Source organism: Vanessa tameamea, chromosome 20 (genome assembly GCF_037043105.1).
Source record: "Vanessa tameamea isolate UH-Manoa-2023 chromosome 20, ilVanTame1 primary haplotype, whole genome shotgun sequence".
Taxonomy (NCBI): Eukaryota; Metazoa; Arthropoda; class Insecta; order Lepidoptera; family Nymphalidae; genus Vanessa; species Vanessa tameamea.
The window spans coordinates 5,238,858-5,258,003 of record NC_087328.1 but is presented as its reverse complement, the minus strand read 5'-3'; the positions used below and the strand labels follow the sequence as shown (position 1 = coordinate 5,258,003).

Below are 19,146 nucleotides of genomic sequence, written 5' to 3'. Positions count from 1 at the left end.
ATTAAAAGGTAATATGTAAGAAATAATTATCTTTATACAGTTCATAGGAACGTAATTAGACGTAGAGTAGAAATATCACTAGACAAATACGTATCCCAGTCGGGTTTTAGGCAACTTTTAATAAAATTAAAATTGTTTTGTTCCAAATTAATTTATTTGTAAGGAATAAACATTTATTAAAAAATTATAAAATCAAATAAAAGCAAAACGTGCATAGCTGTATGAAACTTATATTATTTTATTGGTTAATAATAATTTTATGACCATGTCCAAGTCGCAGCAGATGGAGTCCAGCCCGCTTTCCAGGTAGGATTCCATACAGCTGGACGCAGTGCAGCAGCTGCAGCTGTAGCGGCGTGTTGAGCTGCGCCAGCTGCACCAGCGGCCCCTGAACTTTGTATTACTGAGAGCTTTAAAGCTTCCAAATCTGTTGATTAAAAATGTTATTCAAAAATATTTGCTTAATATATTTTTCTAAACAAAAATGGTACTTAGTGGACATATATGTACAATTTTATATAAAATTTACAAAATTAAATTATAATCATCAAATACTATTAATAAATAAACAAGTTCCTATAACTTGTATGCAGCTACAGTTTTAAAAATATATTTGAAAAAGTTGTAAAATGATCCGATAAAAAAACCTTACCAGCATTTTGGAGCTTAGCAGCCTGGTTCTGGGCAGCTCGTTGAATTGCCATAGCCGCAGCAGCTTCTCGCGCTGCCGATATTTTCTGCGCAGCGGCGGCGCGAGCCTTTGCTGCTGCGAGTTGAGCCTGAGAGTGTACAGCCGCTTGTGCTGATTCAAGAGCTTGGGCTCGAGCTAATCTTGAAGCTTCTTCACTAAAAATACATTTAGATATGAAATCAAAACAATACCATAGTAAAAATAACTGAATGCAAGAAACACTGATACATTTTAGAGATATTTAGTTTAACATGATCGACAAACAATCAGCGAGAGAAATACAAGATGATTAAAAAGAAAACCGTGACCTTGAAATGATACTCAAGGTATTCTATAACCCGCGCTTGTTTCTTAATTATGTATATGACTTTTGCCTCACTATAATTTAAAGATACCCATCAATTTAATTTATAGTTCAGTTTGATTTTTCCGATTATCCATGAGTTAATCCATGAGTTATCCGCGTGTGTGCGATTGCAACATCGAACTAAACTTTCTTTTCCTACTAGACAAATAGTATTTTAAAATCAAATTAAGTAAAATGTGTTTGTTTCTTTAAAGATTTGTATACCTAACAATACACCTATATTATTTAGGCACACCTTTTATGTGCGGCGTGTGCTGCTTCTGCCTCTTTAGCACTAGCGGCACTTTGTTGTTCCAGTGCTGCATGTTTAGCAGCTGCGACTTGCTTCTGGGCTGCCATGACAGCCGACGCTGCAGCCTTCGCAGCCGCTATAGCGCCAGCAACATCGGAACTGGATTCTGATGACCAACCTTGAGACAATTTTACATATAAGATACCAAATAGTTACGAATAAATAATAATCAATAATTCAATTTAGTTTAAAAAGGTATACCGCTGCTCGGCATGGACACGCCAGCTACTTGTACTAAGCCAGGGATAAGTCCAGTCACATCCCAACCAGCTGCACTTCTTTTCTCAGTATGCTTGTCCGCAGTACAAACAGCAAATAATGCCGTAAAAAATACCTAAACATTATAAATTTATTATAGTTTTTTATTTCATATGTGCTGAGATTCTTAAATTTAATTATTCACTGGTTGTCACGAATTTTATAACATTTATAAAACAATTTTTAGAATTGAAAAAAGCAAAAGTAGTAAATATATAATATGTTAATATTTTTCTTACAGGCGCATCATATAAAATTACAATTATATTTTAAAGATATATCCTCACCAATAGTTTTGGAGACATTGTAAGTGATGATATTTTGACGATCGATGTATTGTTTTTGTTGGTAACAGACTTCAAGTCAATCATTATATACTGATACAAGGCGGAAGTCATATAATAAAAGAAAGGGATTGTCCTCCTAGGAGATGGCCGTAAGTGGATATAAACAATTTAAAAACAGGTCTTTTACTTTCCTAGAACTTATCTAATATATATTACATTAAAAATAATCTAACATTACTAATAATAAGTACACCGTCTAAAACTTATAATTCGTATTCTGTACAATTGAAGGAATGTAATAAGTTTTTGATTGATTCAAATCTATTTCCTTTGCTTTATTGCAGTCCGAATGATAAAATAGTAAATATTATGAAAGAAAATATCAATTTTTGAAGTTTCTACTATTAATTCAAGCTTTCATTTACTGAAATTAAATTAAAAGAATATAATTTATCATAGCAGTCATTTAAGATGTGGGTAGAAGGATGTAGTGTATGTCTTCGGCGTCTTTATTTTTTCTTCTATCGTCATAATGATAGAAGCGATAACAGCTACAATAAAAAAAAGTCAATTGGGCCAAAGTTAGCTGAATGGTATTCGCTAACCTAACTATCCAAAGTACTCTGGAGAACACTGGTAAGCTTATTATGCAGTATTATGCATTAAAATTTGATTGGTTATTCTGTTTGGTAGGCATTAATAATATATTTGGAAAAGTCTAAAACTGATTGTTAAGATATTGATTAATTAAAGCAAACTGCGGAGTATTTTCATTTTGTTCGTGTTAGTTGAATTAAAAAAAGAATATTCAAACTAAAAAAAGAAGAAAAATGTATGAATAAACAGGAAAATACATTCATAAACTAATTTAATATGTATAGCGATCATTGAACTCAATCTGAGTTACATTATTTTATTTGGAACATATATGCAGAGTTGCGTTATATTAGAAGTGACAAAAATAGAGCGTATAACCCAAAATCGAATGTGTTCTGTAAGGTATACAATGTCAATCTTTTTATTATAATATTAGACTTTAATTTATCCTGCGCAATTTCTGTAATGGTCGTGATAAACTTTCGAGTAAAATAGAATAGCCTGACATAAATGACATATTTTATATAAATGTGAAAATAGCTAACGTCCATACCAGGTTTAATACACCGGTTTTCGTCCGATAAATATGAAAATAATAAAGTATTGTCATAAAAATACAAAATAATCGATATAATGATTTTGTATTTTATGTTAGAGCCACTGACATACAAAATAATAATATTACATATGTCAGTTTAATAATTTTAGGGCAATACCTAAAAAGGTATTGCCGTAAAATATACTGGCAATACTTCTTAACTTCTATAGTGACATTTTCATGTCAATAGGAATTGCAGCAAAACCTCTTCCGGTTGTCTAGCTATCGATTGAGGTTGTTCAATAATTAGAATTTTTAAAGACCAAATTCGCTATGCCATTTTTCTGATCAAAATTATTTGCAGTATTTAAAATTGTGTGTGTAGTAATTGAGAAGAGGTATGTATGAATTTTTTTTACCGTCTAGATTACGTAAAAACGAAAAAACATTTTGTTTTGAGTTTAAAATTAATGTTTTTTAAAAAAATCAATTTGTCTTGTCAAAAAAACTGATCATATCTTTTATTATTATGTCTCTTTATTAAACATACCACAATCAGTATTGCTAAATAATGCCAAAGAAAGACATTCCGTTTTTTCGTGAATGAAATTGTCTCTATCATATTAATTTTTTAATGCTATTCATATTGTTAAAGTTATTCGTTTTAGGCGAGTACAAAATATATTTTGTAAAAAGTTATATTTTTAGCAAAAGTATCAATTAATATTTATAATTTAGTTCCGAAAAGGTTTATCAAATTATTAATTTCTTAAAATATTTTTTAGAAAATTATAAGTAACATTTATTGAAAATATTTATATTGAACAGTGCACAGTCACCTAAAAAATCTTCCTACTTCTATCGTATTTATATGTGTAAAAGGCATTAGTTTTCTGGCCTGTTTTCATAGTTTTAAAATTATAATGGAAATTTTACCTACCTACTTATAAAGTACGAAGAATGAAACGTATTTATGTTACGCTGCTGCTTTCTGGATTACTTGATTTTTTTTTTAATTTTTTTATGTTTATTCAGGTTTTAAAAAAATTAAGAATGAGTGGTTCCAAAACAAATGCACCACCCCCGCAACAATTTAAGTAAGTATAGATTATGTTTAAGTGAGTGCTTATACAATTTTGGATATATGTGATGTAACTTTGACATATAAATTAAACATTCTCTTTAAATATTATTAAAATTAAATACTGCTTTGAGTTCTTTTGCTCATTATATTTTAATGTTAATCATCATAGTATATGAAAATGATATACATATATAATTTATCATTATCCCAAATTTTTCTTTTTTGTTAAGTTTATTGTTTAATACTAAAATTTAGAAATATTTGAGTGTGAATTCAAGGGTACATACTAATGTCAAAGTTATTGGTTTAATCCCGACTCTTAGGCTATTGTTCTTTCTCCTCACAATTTTAAATGGTTTTTGTTTAATTGTGCAGCAATTAAAAAAAAAATCATAAAAAGTCCTTAATTAAAAGTATAAACAATTAGTTTTACTTTAATTACTCCACTTTAAAGTAATCCTAATATGTATTAATACTATTTCATTTAAATGTTAGTAGGTATGTTAATCATTTATATCAATAGTAAATTACCACCTTATAACCAAGTATATAAGAAGATATGTAAATAAAAAAACCAGTTTCACAGAATAATGCAGACTGACATGTGCTTATATTTACTGATCTTTATATATATTATATGTGTATTGATTTGTAATCCTATGTTATTTGATAAAGATGTAGACTATTTATAAATATTTATATGTAAGGTAAGGCTGTCTAGACTGGTCAATTAAAGACTGAACTAGATAAGGACCAACTAACTTTATACAACTAATAACTGGGCTAAGAAACCCATATGTACAAGAAGTATAGTACATACGTACTGGCAGTATAATATTTAGACAATACACACATTTCTACTATGATAATAAACATAGTCATTTAAACAATTCAAGTTGGTCACAGGCACTAGTCACAGTTAATGCGGTACTAATTATGCTGTAAATATATACTATTAAAAAATTACATTTATTATAGTTTTGTTAACTTGGGTGATAATATATTGGCTAGTTATATTATGAATTTACATTAATAAGTCAATTATGTAAATAATATTCAATGGTGATTATTCTTAAAAAGATATAGATTACTAGATTATTATGTTCACTGAATAGAGTAGTAACACATATGTATATTACAAATTGTAATGAATGATCTTGTAATAGATTATAAAGGTCATTTAAATTAACATAAATTACTCCCTATTAGTAACAACATAAAGTTTAATTTCATACATAGGCAGTTTGACTTCAGTAAATACCATTGTTTTCTTCAATGTCCTTAAAATAACATAGTGTCAATACATTATGTAACAATGTCACTCGCAAAACGTTACATTTCATATTTTTATTTGTCAGTCAAATATATTTAAATTTATACAGTAAATATGTACAAGTGTGTTGGGATTGGGTTATATTTTTTAATACTTGAGGCTTTGCTGGTTAGGGGTTTTTTTTTTTTTTTAATATCTGTTCTCACTCTTTGTGTGAAACAGCTACAAACTTAGAAAGGATCCGCTGTTACATTTATTTTAAATGTGAATCTTTTTTTATATTTAAACGAGCAAGGCAACATTTATCTTTGATTGGTATAGATCGATACACTTGATTAATATAAGAGATTAATATGACAGTGATTTGATAAGATTTTATACTTGACTGTAATGGTTACTATTACTATTAAACTATTTAAAAAGGAAAGGAATTTTTAAGGTTCATTTGTGTTTGATTAAAGTACTGTTAATAATTTAATTAAAACCAGACATTTTTGTTGCGCTCCGCGGCAGGACGTGACCGTAAAACTGTGTAAAATTAAATTATAAGGCAACTTTTAAGATTTTTTTGTGATAATATTATTACCATAGAAAAAATGCGTAAGCTTCGAATTTGAATTTAATTAATTATCATAGGTACAATAAATATTTAACAAATTGCTATAAGCATAGTTTATCTATTTACTGATATGGTTGCATTATGATTACATATAAGTGAATTAATTATTGATTAATATTTGTTCTAAAATGAACTCACAAAAGCGTAAAAGAACTTCGACTATCTAAATAAGTAATTCTACAACATATTTTGTACGACGATATTTTTTTAATTATGCGTATATTTAAAATAAAAAATATATTATACAATAGAACAACAAGTATTGCATCGAAAATAAATCTAAGAAAGATGGAAATGTTCGACAAGAGTTTCTAATGAAATACTATTAATTGATCATAATATTATGAGTACTTATTTTATTTATTACGGTTTATTACATAAAATGTATTATTTGCATATTACATACTAACTGTCTGCTGCTGAGGAGGGAGGGGTGTAAGCCTGGCTCGTAGCGTGATGTGATATTATAGTTAGATCTTTATATTAGCGCGTTGAAAAAAAAAAACATCTTTATAATTAGTTTAGTATATTTATTTAGAGGCAATTAACAACAACAATGATGATTGCTAAATGACAATATTTTAATTTATAGCATAGTGCCATCTTGTTTTATTTGCAATGAATTATCTCCAAGAATGTTTTATGATAAGTCAAAATTTAGTGCGAAAAAAAAATTTGGATTTATTTTTACTTATTTAAATTATTTTTTTATAAAGTTCCGAGTAGCGGAGGCTGAATTCGACGCAGGTATACCATCGGATTATAACTAACTTGAGATTCTCTTAAAATACATCAGGAAATATTTAAAAAGGAAAAAATACTCTAACCGTGCAAAGCCACGGTGAATATTTGTAACATTTGGCGCCTCGCAATATTTTACGAAAAATTTAAATCATTATAATTATATAGTATAATTTCTCTCTCATATCTAATATCTCTACTATGTCACCTGATACACATACACACACACCACGTACACATACAGAAACACGCGCTTGTCAATGTTGTTAATGTATTCTAACAACCGCAAATATGTCCTACGCTGTATTTGTGAGATTTGAATATTATAATTTGAATAAGAATATGGATTAAACTTCCGAAGAGCAGAAACCGAATTTCGTTGGTTTTCTTATGCAACCCTAAATTCTTAAGAACAATGACATCCGAAAAATGTATCTTTTAATTACTTTGGATTCTGTCCAAAGCATACGGTTTTTCTCACAGTATTTTGAAACAAAATAAATATAAACACAATTGATTTAAGTAGTAAATTTATTAAAAAAAATATGATTATTTTTCATTGGTTTATGCGATTGTGTTGGAGAGCACGCCTTGAGACCGGCCTACTCAGTTTGCTCGCAATATTCTCAAAAATCCTTGCACAAATAAAAAAATCTTATTGTGATTATATTAGGGTTAGGTACTATTTCCATCTTTTAAAGTTTCATCAAGTTCCATCGTTTGTTTTCAGTTTGCTACCAAAAATTATAAATGGAGGCATTGCCGGAATTATCGGTGTATCGGTAGTTTTTCCCCTGGACTTGGTGAAGACGCGACTACAGAATCAGACCGTAGGACCCAATGGCGAACGACAATATAAGAACATGTAATTATTAGTTTTATAAGTACTTATTTAACTTGCATTTATGGTAAGCATGGCCTTATTGTCCCACGTTTTGGCTCCAAGTGAATCTGCTCAGCATAGAAAAACGTTTTTATAAATGTAGATGGACAAAAACCTACCTTTTTCTTGTCTGTCAGATGCCAAGGACCTGCGGCCCTTATTGGAGTTTTTCTTTCATGAAATTTTCAGTTACAGTTCAGAGTTTGGAAGTTAACAGTTAAAGTACTCTCTTGCCTCTGAAAATACTTGGTCGTTGGTTCTGAGCTTGAACTATTTTCAGTCATGTCGGATTTGCCGTCACATCGTATTGTGAGAGTTAAGAAGTTTGTTAAATAGAGATTGCACTTGTGTAAGCGCACATAATTGTGCGCTACAATAAGATAATTAAATTATCATATCGGGCAGGACAATATTATGGTCATATATCACTAAACTTTCTTCACCCAGTCGTAGTTAATAAATCATTTGTCAATAACTAGACATTAAAGATTAACGTAATGTTTTAGTCGTGTTTTTATCGTGATCTTAAATATTTTCACCTTACAGGTTGGATTGCTTCAAACAGACATACAAAGCGGAGGGTTACTTCGGTATGTACCGAGGGTCCGCGGTCAACATCATTCTAATCACTCCTGAGAAGGCTATCAAGCTGGCGGCCAACGATTTGTTCCGTTACCATCTCGCTCTTCCTGATGGGTATGTATTGTGTATTATTTAATATGAGCCTAGGCGATATTTAAATTTAGAGTTCCGACTATCTTCGTATTATACTAATATGAGAGCATGCCAATAAAACTTATTACTTGAAGTGTACCCAAAAAAGCTAGTCTTACGTAGCTTTGCCTTGACTCCCTAACGAAGTTGGAGGGGCGTTTTCGTGTGGAACTTGGGAAGTTAAAATATTTGCGGAATGCGGTGAAGAGGTGGTGGTAGATATATTTACTTAGTACCATCTTATTGGAAACTAACTTGAAGTATGTATATACTCGTTTCAACTTGAAGTATGTATAAGTATATGCTCGTTTATGTATATTCACGTTCATATCACGTTTTGAGCATATGAAGTTTTTTTTTTTTTGAGTAATTATTCAAAAAACATCGAGAATATAACTTTAATAATGGAGAAAAATAAACATCGTATTTAGACATCGTTATTGATCAAGCAAAGGAAATCCGCTCAAATCATAATGTGTGATGAAATCCGTTTAAGGAATCCTCCTAGTTTTTACAAAAGACGATTCATCAGCGGCACGGTCTATTGAAGCAAGGTCGAGGACCGATTGAATACAGTCAATTAAGGCCACAATGGCAGACATCGTCGAAATATTAGTATTAAAACATGCGCCTGAAAAAGAAACGGCTGTCTATATTAGGGGGAGAATAAAATACCGCCAATTTGAGTACACTGCATAATGATTCATCTCTTTCGAAAATTTTTAAAAGACATGCAAGTCGATATTTGCCATTTTGAAGGCAGAGATGAAAAACATTTTTTAAATAGGCTAGAAATGTGTCTAACTATCTTATTGTATGCTGTTTGAAATGAAAACATTGTTCCCTATTTTTTTATTGACAACTCTTCCATTTCGCGAACTTTAAGACGTATTTACCATTAAGGTCAAGATTCTGTGCTAAAAATAAATAATGAATAAGATTATCAATTGTTCTATATTCGTTTGTTTTCATGGTATAAGTATTTTGGTCGTGCCAAATGATATCATTACTGAAATATTACGTTGCTCGCCTCTGACTCCCTCTGCCCTCATGTGGCTTAGGGTTACTATCAAGAACACTCCTTGTGGGTATACCTAGTAGTTTGTGAACTTCTTTTATTAATAACAATATCTAAGAAAATCCATATCGGCCGCTATATATTTGTTAGTTATTAACATAAAAAAATATTATAAAAAAAAAATTAAAGCGTGTATAATTTATTAAATAAAAAAATATGGTGTTTGAGAATAGTTGGCATGCTTTGATTTGAAAGTTTCACATAATTATAGCGCAGAGCCTAAACATCCAGCTCTGCGCGTTTTATAATTAGTGTGATTATTTCAAATATTATAATTATTGTGATCTTTGTCATCGCTATACCTCTTGAAGTTGTTCAAGAGTATGTATACCTCGGGCAAATTATGCAGTTAGGTAAAAACAACTTCGAGAGGGAAGCCAATAGAAGGATTCAGCTGGGCTGGGCAGCGTTTGGGTAATTAGGTCGAGTCTTCACGTCGCCAATGCCCCAGTGCCTGAAGACGAAAGTATTCAACCAATGCGTATTACCTAACGTGGACACTTACTATGCGGCTGGTCCACAAATTTAAAGTCGCTCAGCGGGCTATGGAAAGAGCTATGCTTGGCGATTCTCTGAAGGATCAAATCCGAAACGAGGGATTGAGGTGAAACGGAAGTGAGGTGAGGTGAAGTGGCAGTGGGCCGGTCACTGTCGAAGAACTGATAGCCGTTGGGGCAAGAAGGTTCTAGAGTGGAGACCGTGAATCGGCGTATGTATGGAAGGTGGCTGTTAGGAAGTGGATGAGAAAGGCCAAAGATCGGGCTTAGTGGCGCGCATTGGGGGAGGCCTATGTCCAGCAGTCGACTACTACAGGCTGATTATGATGTTGATGGGTATAATATTTCAAACAGTTTTCAAATATTAAAAATAATTAAAACAATCATTTCCGGGCACGTGTTTTTCTTAAATACGTGATTTTCCGCCGACATATATATTTATTTATAATACAACACTATTGCACTTAACTACTTATTTCCACTTTAATTTTACATCCAAAATTCCGATAACAGTTTCGTCGACGTTCAAAACGCCATTTTTTCGCAAATCCATAGTGAATATCATAAATTAGTCAAGTTCTCAATCAATTATATCGCATCAATTTGCAGTAAAATGTTGTTTATTTGACTTTTTTTCTGTTATGGTTGGAATAGTTGAATGGGCCCTGAGTTTTATTTTTGTGAGGAATAATCGAAGTTGGATCGGAATAGAATCCCTGAGATTTTATAATATTAGAACTAAACCCATCTCAAGAAGAGTATAATAAAAAAATAATTAGAATAACATCTCAAGTATTTATCTTACACTTTTTTTATGGATAACATTTATGAATTGATTTAATGTTTACAATGATAACTTTATTGACATACAATGAAGTCACATATCACGATTCCAATGTCATTTTTTGTTCACGCTTTGGTCTTTGGTTTCGTTTCGTTACGTTGTTGATTTGATTTGAACTATTGCATTAGAAACAATAATTTGTACCATATTATTTGTGAGTTTCGTCCTCGTTTTTATTAATTAAAATACTTAAGAACACCGTGTTAATTGTAATTTTAATCTGGCAGGAATTCAATTATCAAAGTAATACGAACTAATTTTGAGCGTAACGAAATCTTAAAATAAAGCAACAAATATATTATAGAGGATGAATAAATGTTAACAATAATTAATAAAAAATACATTATCCACTAGTACATCACACATTAGCGTCTAATTGAAGGTAGAATATCAGCTGATACTTTAGCGTTAATCGTACGTCAATTTCATCAGCAGGAGGTCTCCATTTGTCAATATTGCCTCTAAATATTTTGATCATCCGTTACAGTCTTAGGGTGCGTGAAACAGCTAAAAGTACAGTAATACAAATTAGATTATTTTTGTTAAGGTTTCTTTTTTTAATTAATATGTCGCGGAGGGGCGTGCTTTAGTGAGAAAATAGATATATTCTTCTTATAAATCTTACTAGGTTGATTTAGGAATAAATGTAATAATCAATTTTTGTATTTTCGCATAATTGTCGAACCTAGCAATTGACATGAATGATAATAGCGAGTGTTAAATCTAAAATCGTGATGCCGCCTAAATATAGATAACAAGAATGCGAGAGTAATTTCGAGTGTGTAAGAATAGCATTATATATTATCAGTCCACTCGCATATCAAGATTATTCGGCGTCTGTATTGAGTAATAGCTGATAAAGTGGAAATTCCCATATTAAGTATAATGGGAGACTACATCCAATGTATAATGTTCATTTCAATAGCATGTAGAGTAAAGATAAGCAAACTTTAGACATTTAATTTTATTATGCATTACAAACAGCTCTTGATTGATATATATATAACGGCGAGCCGGCAGTATTGTTTGGTTCGGGGTCACCATCTTCGTCATACATATTCACAAATAATACAACAAATCGATAGCTGGATTATTGTATATTGATTTTTACAATATTTCATTGGCCGCGACCACATCTGTCTTCTCCTTCTTGACAACTGACATTTTATGTTTTTGTAACGTGACAAAGAGTGATTGACTTCACTGGCCATTCAGAATCAAATCTCAAAACTAAGATTACAATCAAAGTATTTAATTATCTGACGCTGCGACATATATATATATATATATATATATATATTGGTAATTTGACGTATTCCCGTTAGGAGGTGATAGGGGTGACTATTTGCGTTAATTTGAATATCTTAACTCTTAAAATTATCGCAAATAATCACCCCTAACGGGAATATGTCGAATTACCAATAACCCTGTATATATATATAAATATATTTATTTATTACACTATTCAAATTAATTGATATTACAGCATTTTTTTCAGGGATCCTTTTGTTATTATTAATTAGATCCATAAATATAAGATCTCGACATAAAATGACATGTCAATTCAATGCCAAAGTTGTTTATTTTTCTTTACTACATCCGCCAATTGAACAAATATTAAGAAAGCGAGCTTAAGGAAACGACTAATATTAGATAATTTGCTGTCATAGAGAAAGCAAGAATGAATTAAATCTCACGTTAGATAACAAAATTAGAGTATATGATATATTAAAAATAAATAACACAATTCGTTTTATAGCAGTTATGTATTTTGAATTTTATACAGTAACGGTGGTTTTAATTGTTACTTTAGCAGGATAAACTTTTATACTTTGTAATTTCCATGTACAGATCATTACCAATAGTGCGGCAGATGGCCGCTGGCGGTATGGCGGGCGCGTGTCAAATCGTCATCACTACACCCATGGAGCTGCTGAAGATTCAGATGCAGGACGCGGGAAGGGTCGCAGCCCAAGCTAAAGCTGGTGAGAGTGACGTGATGATCTCTAATAGTCCTAGTGTTTAGTAGTAGGGATTCCCCGATTGAAGTTTGTGGTGGCAGGCGCAATAAAATTTGTGGTTACGTAATCACATAAATCATGATAATAATTTGACATTCTATATAATTTACTTTTACCGCGTACTGCTGATAGACAGTCGTCATTTGGGGCGATGACATGGAAATGACGTAGTGTGATTGATGTTACTTTTATATTTCGCTTCGTAGTCATATTTATGATTGATTCTCGTAATATAAGTACAAATCTGTTATATGTGTTTAAAAGGACTCCTAAAGATTATTAAAATTATCCATATTTCTTTTCAGAGGGTCGCAAATTCGAGCGCATAACAGCGATGCAGTTAACGCGCCAGCTTTTAAAAGAGCGCGGCATCTTCGGCTTGTACAAGGGGGTGACCGCGACCGCCGCTAGGGACGTGTCATTCAGTATCGTGTACTTCCCGTTATTCGCCACACTCAGCGACCTCGGACCTAGGGAGAAACCTACTGATCCGCCTCCATTCTGGTAATTATAGAACATACTTACGTTAAAACTATTTCTATTAATATCCCCCTTTTGCGGGATTATATCTCTTTCTCACGATTTTAAACTAAAACTGTTTATGAATATCCTTTTTTAAAATTAAAATCTCGTTTATGTAATAGTACTTGTTGACTTCCAGACAGGATAAATATTATATACATACATATATAATTGTATTTAACTAACATGACTTTGTGTTTTTTATCTGCATTCCGAACCGGTGGTAGCTTCACTTAATATAGTTTGTTAAATGACGATTCAAAAGTGCTTGAAAAGGCCTACTTGAATATAGTATATTTTGATTTTGCTATATAGCATATATATATATATATATATAAATCGTCAAAGACTTCTCGCATCTTTCCAAATTACCACCCTACGGCGTCCACTGAATGTAACAACATTTTAAATGTTTTTAATGCGTATATATGATGTTTATATCTGTATAATTTCATGAGTTAACGCAGAATTTCGTTTCAATATTATTTTTTAATATTCGATTTCATAAACTTCCCGGTCATTTAGCGCATCCGTGCACCACCTAAACCATCTTGTACCCTGTATATCTCCGTATACTTTGTATACACTCCGTGAATGCTCCTGCGTCCATCAAAACTTATGCTTAAATCGATTCTATATAATGCCCTGTATATATTACAGAGATTACGCTAACAATGTTACACCCATCTATTTTGGAAAATATAGTGATACCGAATACTGTTTTTGTAATCTTGTATTCATGGTACTAGTCAACCAGCTTCCAGCTATACCAATGCTTATACTGCGTCCGTAGCCATAAGTACCTACTATTTTAGGTTTGTATATAATTTGCATTTTATCGTCTCTGTGGCATAGTGGTTAGCGAAATTAAAAATGATAGATGAAATAAGTAAGCTGACAACATTTATAAGTAAATTGGTGTAAAAAAATAAACAGAAAGATAATTATGATTAGGTTTAAGTATATATTCAAAGAAAAAATTAGAATATCTTTGTACGGGTAAGTTATTGTTGACGAGTAAGAATGAAGGCATTATATATGCCTTCATTCATTTCATTCATTTAGGTAAGTTGGTTTAACATTATAAGCAGGTAAGTTAGTGTAAACAGGTCAGTTAAATAATACAGGCGCAGTGGCGTACACGGGTAAATAAAAAGATACATCTTTAAGTAGACAAACCCATAGACACAGGTAGAAAAAATCACCTACTTATTTTTTTAACATCAGTTGCTGTAAACAGGTAAGTAGAAAGATTACTTATATGGTTTGGTAAGTTAGTGTATATGGGTGGGTAAAATACAAAGAAGTGAATGCTGTATATAAATAAGTTCCGGAAAATTGAAGTGTAATTTTTAATTATTATTATTAAATATACATTTTTTTATGTTTCATTTTAATTTTTTTTCGAAAATATATATTATAAATGCATGTAACAAAAAGCGTATCATAATATAAGTAAAGCTTTATTTTCCATTTTGTATACATAAGTCAAAATCTTTCATAAAAATAAAACACTGAACATAACATACATCACAAGGTAATCATTTTCTTAAAATAATAGCGAATATTAACATATTTTGTTAAAATTCTCTCAATCAAATCAACGTCGCTTTAATTTCTATGTTAATCATTATTCATTATTTAAGACAAGAAAAAAGAAACATAACTAACAACAATATTCTAAAAGTAATATAATTAGTCAACAATATTAAAATACACTTAATCAGTCTTCAAATCACAATTTGATAAGTATTGTAAAACACAAAAGATACGAACACAAACAGATATTTTTAAAACTTAATCATTGCTATACCCAGCCACTTTAGTATTATTTTAATAACTCAAATATTATATAAATAAAAATCCACAAATACTGTCTGAGACATTCAAAATAATTTATCGCATTTTTGGTTTCATAAAAGTCCTGAAAATGAATATTAATAATATTAAGATCTTCCTAATCATCAACATCTATGTTAATCATCACACATCTTTTAAAACACGATTAGTGTTTAAAAGGTGTCTATCCTAACGGCCCATGAAGACGTCACTAATACGAATTTTTTCATTTCTTAGAATAAATATTTTGCACAAAAAGTTTGGTCTAGAGCCAGTCTTTGTTTTGAAGTAGATCTCCATGTTTTTCTTTTAGTTTTTCACATTCGTGTCTTTTCGGTGGTTGATGATTTTGAATGTGGAGTTTGAAAAATTTTGTTACGACATTCTTCTGCTCTACTGTCCAAGGTACTAAGGTTCCTTTTTTTCCTTTGTTTATTTTATTTTTGACATTTAATTGTGACATCTTTTCAATTTTCTGAAAACCGGATGGTCCAGCTTAAGATAAATCAGTTTGATTGTATATTTGCTGAACGCAATCAGAGTTGACATTTACGGTATACTCAAAATCATAGTTTAATATTTTATCATTATTAAGGACTTCTTCTTCTAACTCCTCATTCATATATAAATCAATTTCGTCCAGAGATTTACCTTTGAAAGCATTTCCTTTGCCGTCTTCCATAAGAATTAAAAGTTTCGATATTTTGGCGGTTTGGTAAACGTCACCTGGCAATCGATACAATTTCTTAAGATCTTCATTGGTATGACCCATGAATGTATCTAGTTGCTCCTTATCATTTTAGATAAGGTAGCCAAATGTTTTCTAAGTCTCGTAGCCGAGATTGCTTTTGGGTTTTTGGCACCAGATAATCTAGCACGCTTTTCAAGAACTTTGTAGCCATATATGGTATTTTCATAACCTGGATTACCAAACAAAAGTTGATTTTACGTAGCAGTAAAAAAAATATTTCTAACCGACAATAATAGGTTAGTGCGCCGAGATGGCCCAGTGGTTAGAACGCGTGCATCTTAACCGATGATTTCGGGTTCAAACCCAGGCAGGCACCACTGAATTTTCATGTGCTTAATTTGTGTCTATAATTCATCTCGTGCTCGGCGGTGAAGGAAAACATCGTGAGGAAACCTGCATGTGTGTAATTTCAACGAAATTCTGCCACATGTGTATTCCACCAACCCGCATTGGAGCAGCGTGGTGGAATATGCTCCATACCTTCTCCTCAACGGGAGAGGAGGCCTTAGCCCAGCAGTGGGAAATTTACAGGCTGATTATGTTATGTTATGTTTAATAATAGTTTTATGTCATCTTGAACCTCTTGACTAAACAGAACGGGTACTCCACGGCAAAAGCGTAAAGCAGTTGTTCATGCGCTAGAAATCTTTCCGGTCGTGTTGAATTTGCCGTCCCTTCGGATTATGGGAGAGAATTGAGATTACTGCTGTGTTTGCGCGCACACTCGTCGCCCTTAAAAATTGCCGCTGCGGCCGAAATCCGTCATGATGTCACTATTATTATTGTTAGCGAACGCCTTGGAAGAACAGAATAAAAAAGCATAGCGTACAAGTTCTACCTAAAAGTATTACATATTTTAGCTTAAAATTAGGCTTAGAGTACAATGAAGCATTGTTAACGTGGTAAGGCTTCCCAATATTAGCAACGAAATATCGTTGACGAGTAATGAGTTCTCAAATTATAAAACATAATCTACTTTATACTGGCATGAACTTACAATATATTAATTAGTTTTCTATGACTGTATATATTAAATTAAATAAATGTATATATTTTACTTGTTCTTAGGTGGTCGTTCCTCTCCGGCTGCGCTGCTGGTTCCACTGCTGCGTTATCTGTCAACCCCATGGACGTGGTGAAGACTCGCATGCAGACCATCACAAAGGGCTCAAACGAGCGACAGTACACTTCTATAGTAGATTGCGTCACGTGAGTTTATTTTACACTTTACTTATACAAGAACAATTGCAATGAAAGCAAGTGAAAATCGATTTGGAGTAAGCTAGATACTACAAGCTGTCCGACCAAGCGTTCTGAAGTTTGCGCTGTCCAAAAACTTGACGCGCAACTGCTGTAGTTTGTAGTTGTGTAGCTGTGCATTATAAACTAACTATGTAAATCGAGACTATTGAGATATTACCTACCATCCGTAAGTAATTTTATTCCACCAATAGCAGCAGTAATTTTAAAATATTTATCATGATGTTCAAATAAGGCTGGGATGACATCATCGTAGGTATAAAAAGATGACACGCTCGGTTTTCATAATATCTTATGAACATTTGGTATCTAGCCTACTCTAAACCTGAGGTGAAACTGCGAAGCGCAACTACTTAAATAATAATATTATAAACTGAACCTTCTCCGAAACTCGCTGGTCCTCTGGAATAAGTTATACGGTATACACAACAATACTAAGTATTGTTGTTTTGCGGTAGAATATCTGATGGTGGTACCTACCCAGACGATCTTGTACAAAGCCCTACCAGAAAGATATAATAAATTTTTACATACATTAATAATAATTTATGTATGAAAACATTTATTAGTCTTAAGTGTTAGGCTGACAAATTTTTGTCATGATATGCTTATATTAAAAAAAAAATTAAATAATTTTGATAGTTATTATTTTATGTTAGTTATTAATCATATCGATTTATAATTATTTAAAAATACTTGATTTTATTTTTCAGGAAAACTATGATGCAGGAAGGTCCAACGGCATTCTTTAAGGGTGGAGCTTGTCGAATGATAGTAATTGCGCCGCTGTTCGGCATAGCTCAATCTATTTACTACATAGGTTTAGCCGAAAACTACCTCGGCATCAAATAAAAACAAACAGCAGTATGAAAACCATTCTTGCCCCGCCTGTAATGAGTTCGCATCCGTACCCCCACACAACAATAAGAAAACATTTATTTTTAAACGACGCACATTTATATTTTGTATTGCTTAGCATTTAAAAAAAAAACATATGGCGGCAGGCATATATAAAGCTAAACTATTCGTAGAATTGTAGTGTTTTGAGATGGACATATAAAGAGAGTTTGGCTGATAAATTAAATGTACTCGACAAAAATGTCTGAATACTAGATGAATGCTTCTAGCAAAATGGTTCCATTTTTGAAATTTTTTTTTTTTTTTAGTTAGTGTAAAATAGTGCGTGTAATTTTAATTTGGTCACATTGCTCCATGTCTCAAGGTTAATTATTATGTATTTCGAAGGACAAAGACACTATTTTTGTTTAATTTAAATTAAGAATGTGTTATATTTTTTATTAGCAAATTTTTAGGTTAAATTATAGAAAATTACTTTTGTGTAGTCACGTTGAACATGACTCAGTTTTAATTATAATATTTTATTATTAAAAATTAATTTTAATATTTGTGCTGTGCGATTAATGTTTTAACTTATGAATATTTATGTTTAATTTATTTGTCAATTTTGTAGGCAGTATATTATTTATCTCAAAAAAACAAAAAATCTATTTGTCTGTTTGAATTAATTGCCCGTAACTTTAAATATCCATGGTAATTTTGAAAACTCGTAAATTTAAATAAATAGCAAAATTTCTAAAAAAAATCTGTGTGTCTAGTATTTAAAACTATGTATATATATATATATGTATAGTTTTAAGTCACATTTTTTATTTGAACTGGCAATACAATAATGTATCTTTCAAAACAGCCATTTATAAAAAAAACAATGTTTATCACTTCTGAGTTACAGTTTCTAAATGTTTTCTGATCTGACAATAATATTATTAGCGTCCGACGTGATTTCTGAATATTAATTATCGGGCTAGTATGTAATTGGTCTTATTTTTGAACATTAATGGGATGAGTATTATAGAAATGGCAGCCCTACTCAATCCTCTCTAACGTATGACAAAAAATGAAGATTTTAAGAGGTATATATGACAATTGAAATTTAACAATAATCAACCAAATCATCTGTTTATTTGTTAAA

At 31.4% G+C, this 19,146-nt stretch overlaps 2 protein-coding genes across 2 annotated transcripts; one reads left to right on the top strand and one right to left on the bottom strand.

The window, feature by feature from the left end:
* Nucleotides 1–217: 217 nt before the first annotated feature.
* On the bottom strand, nucleotides 218–1,913 carry LOC113401639 (antifreeze protein Maxi-like). The gene is made up of 5 exons (XM_026641631.2): nucleotides 1,896–1,913; nucleotides 1,552–1,684; nucleotides 1,294–1,468; nucleotides 653–846; nucleotides 218–427 (listed from the first exon to the last, which is right to left on the bottom strand). Exons 1-5 carry the CDS (start codon nucleotides 1,911–1,913, stop codon nucleotides 258–260), a joined length of 690 nt encoding a protein of 229 aa, XP_026497416.2. The 3' UTR covers nucleotides 218–257.
* Nucleotides 1,914–3,257: 1,344 nt separating this feature from the next.
* On the top strand, nucleotides 3,258–18,247 carry LOC113401638 (mitochondrial glutamate carrier 1-like). The gene is made up of 8 exons (XM_064217978.1): nucleotides 3,258–3,428; nucleotides 4,066–4,127; nucleotides 7,478–7,612; nucleotides 8,177–8,326; nucleotides 12,615–12,748; nucleotides 13,090–13,288; nucleotides 16,965–17,105; nucleotides 17,870–18,247. Exons 2-8 carry the CDS (start codon nucleotides 4,084–4,086, stop codon nucleotides 18,006–18,008), a joined length of 942 nt encoding a protein of 313 aa, XP_064074048.1. The 5' UTR covers nucleotides 3,258–3,428; nucleotides 4,066–4,083; the 3' UTR covers nucleotides 18,009–18,247.
* Nucleotides 18,248–19,146: the final 899 nt, after the last annotated feature.

What these genes read in the sequence shown, in the direction of transcription:
- LOC113401639 (XM_026641631.2), bottom strand. An exon ending in CGTGTCCATGCCGAGCAGCG is followed by an intron (nt 1,469 to 1,551) that starts GTATACCTTTTT and finishes AATTGTCTCAAG; the next exon opens with GTTGGTCATCAGAATCCAGT. An exon ending in TGCTAAGCTCCAAAATGCTG is followed by an intron (nt 428 to 652) that starts GTAAGGTTTTTT and finishes TTTAATCAACAG; the next exon opens with ATTTGGAAGCTTTAAAGCTC.
- LOC113401638 (XM_064217978.1), top strand. Translation starts at nt 4,084, where the DNA reads ATGAGTGGTTCCAAAACAAATGCACCACCCCCGCAACAATTTAA. An exon ending in ACTGATCCGCCTCCATTCTG is followed by an intron (nt 13,289 to 16,964) that starts GTAATTATAGAA and finishes ACTTGTTCTTAG; the next exon opens with GTGGTCGTTCCTCTCCGGCT. An exon ending in TCTATAGTAGATTGCGTCAC is followed by an intron (nt 17,106 to 17,869) that starts GTGAGTTTATTT and finishes TTTATTTTTCAG; the next exon opens with GAAAACTATGATGCAGGAAG.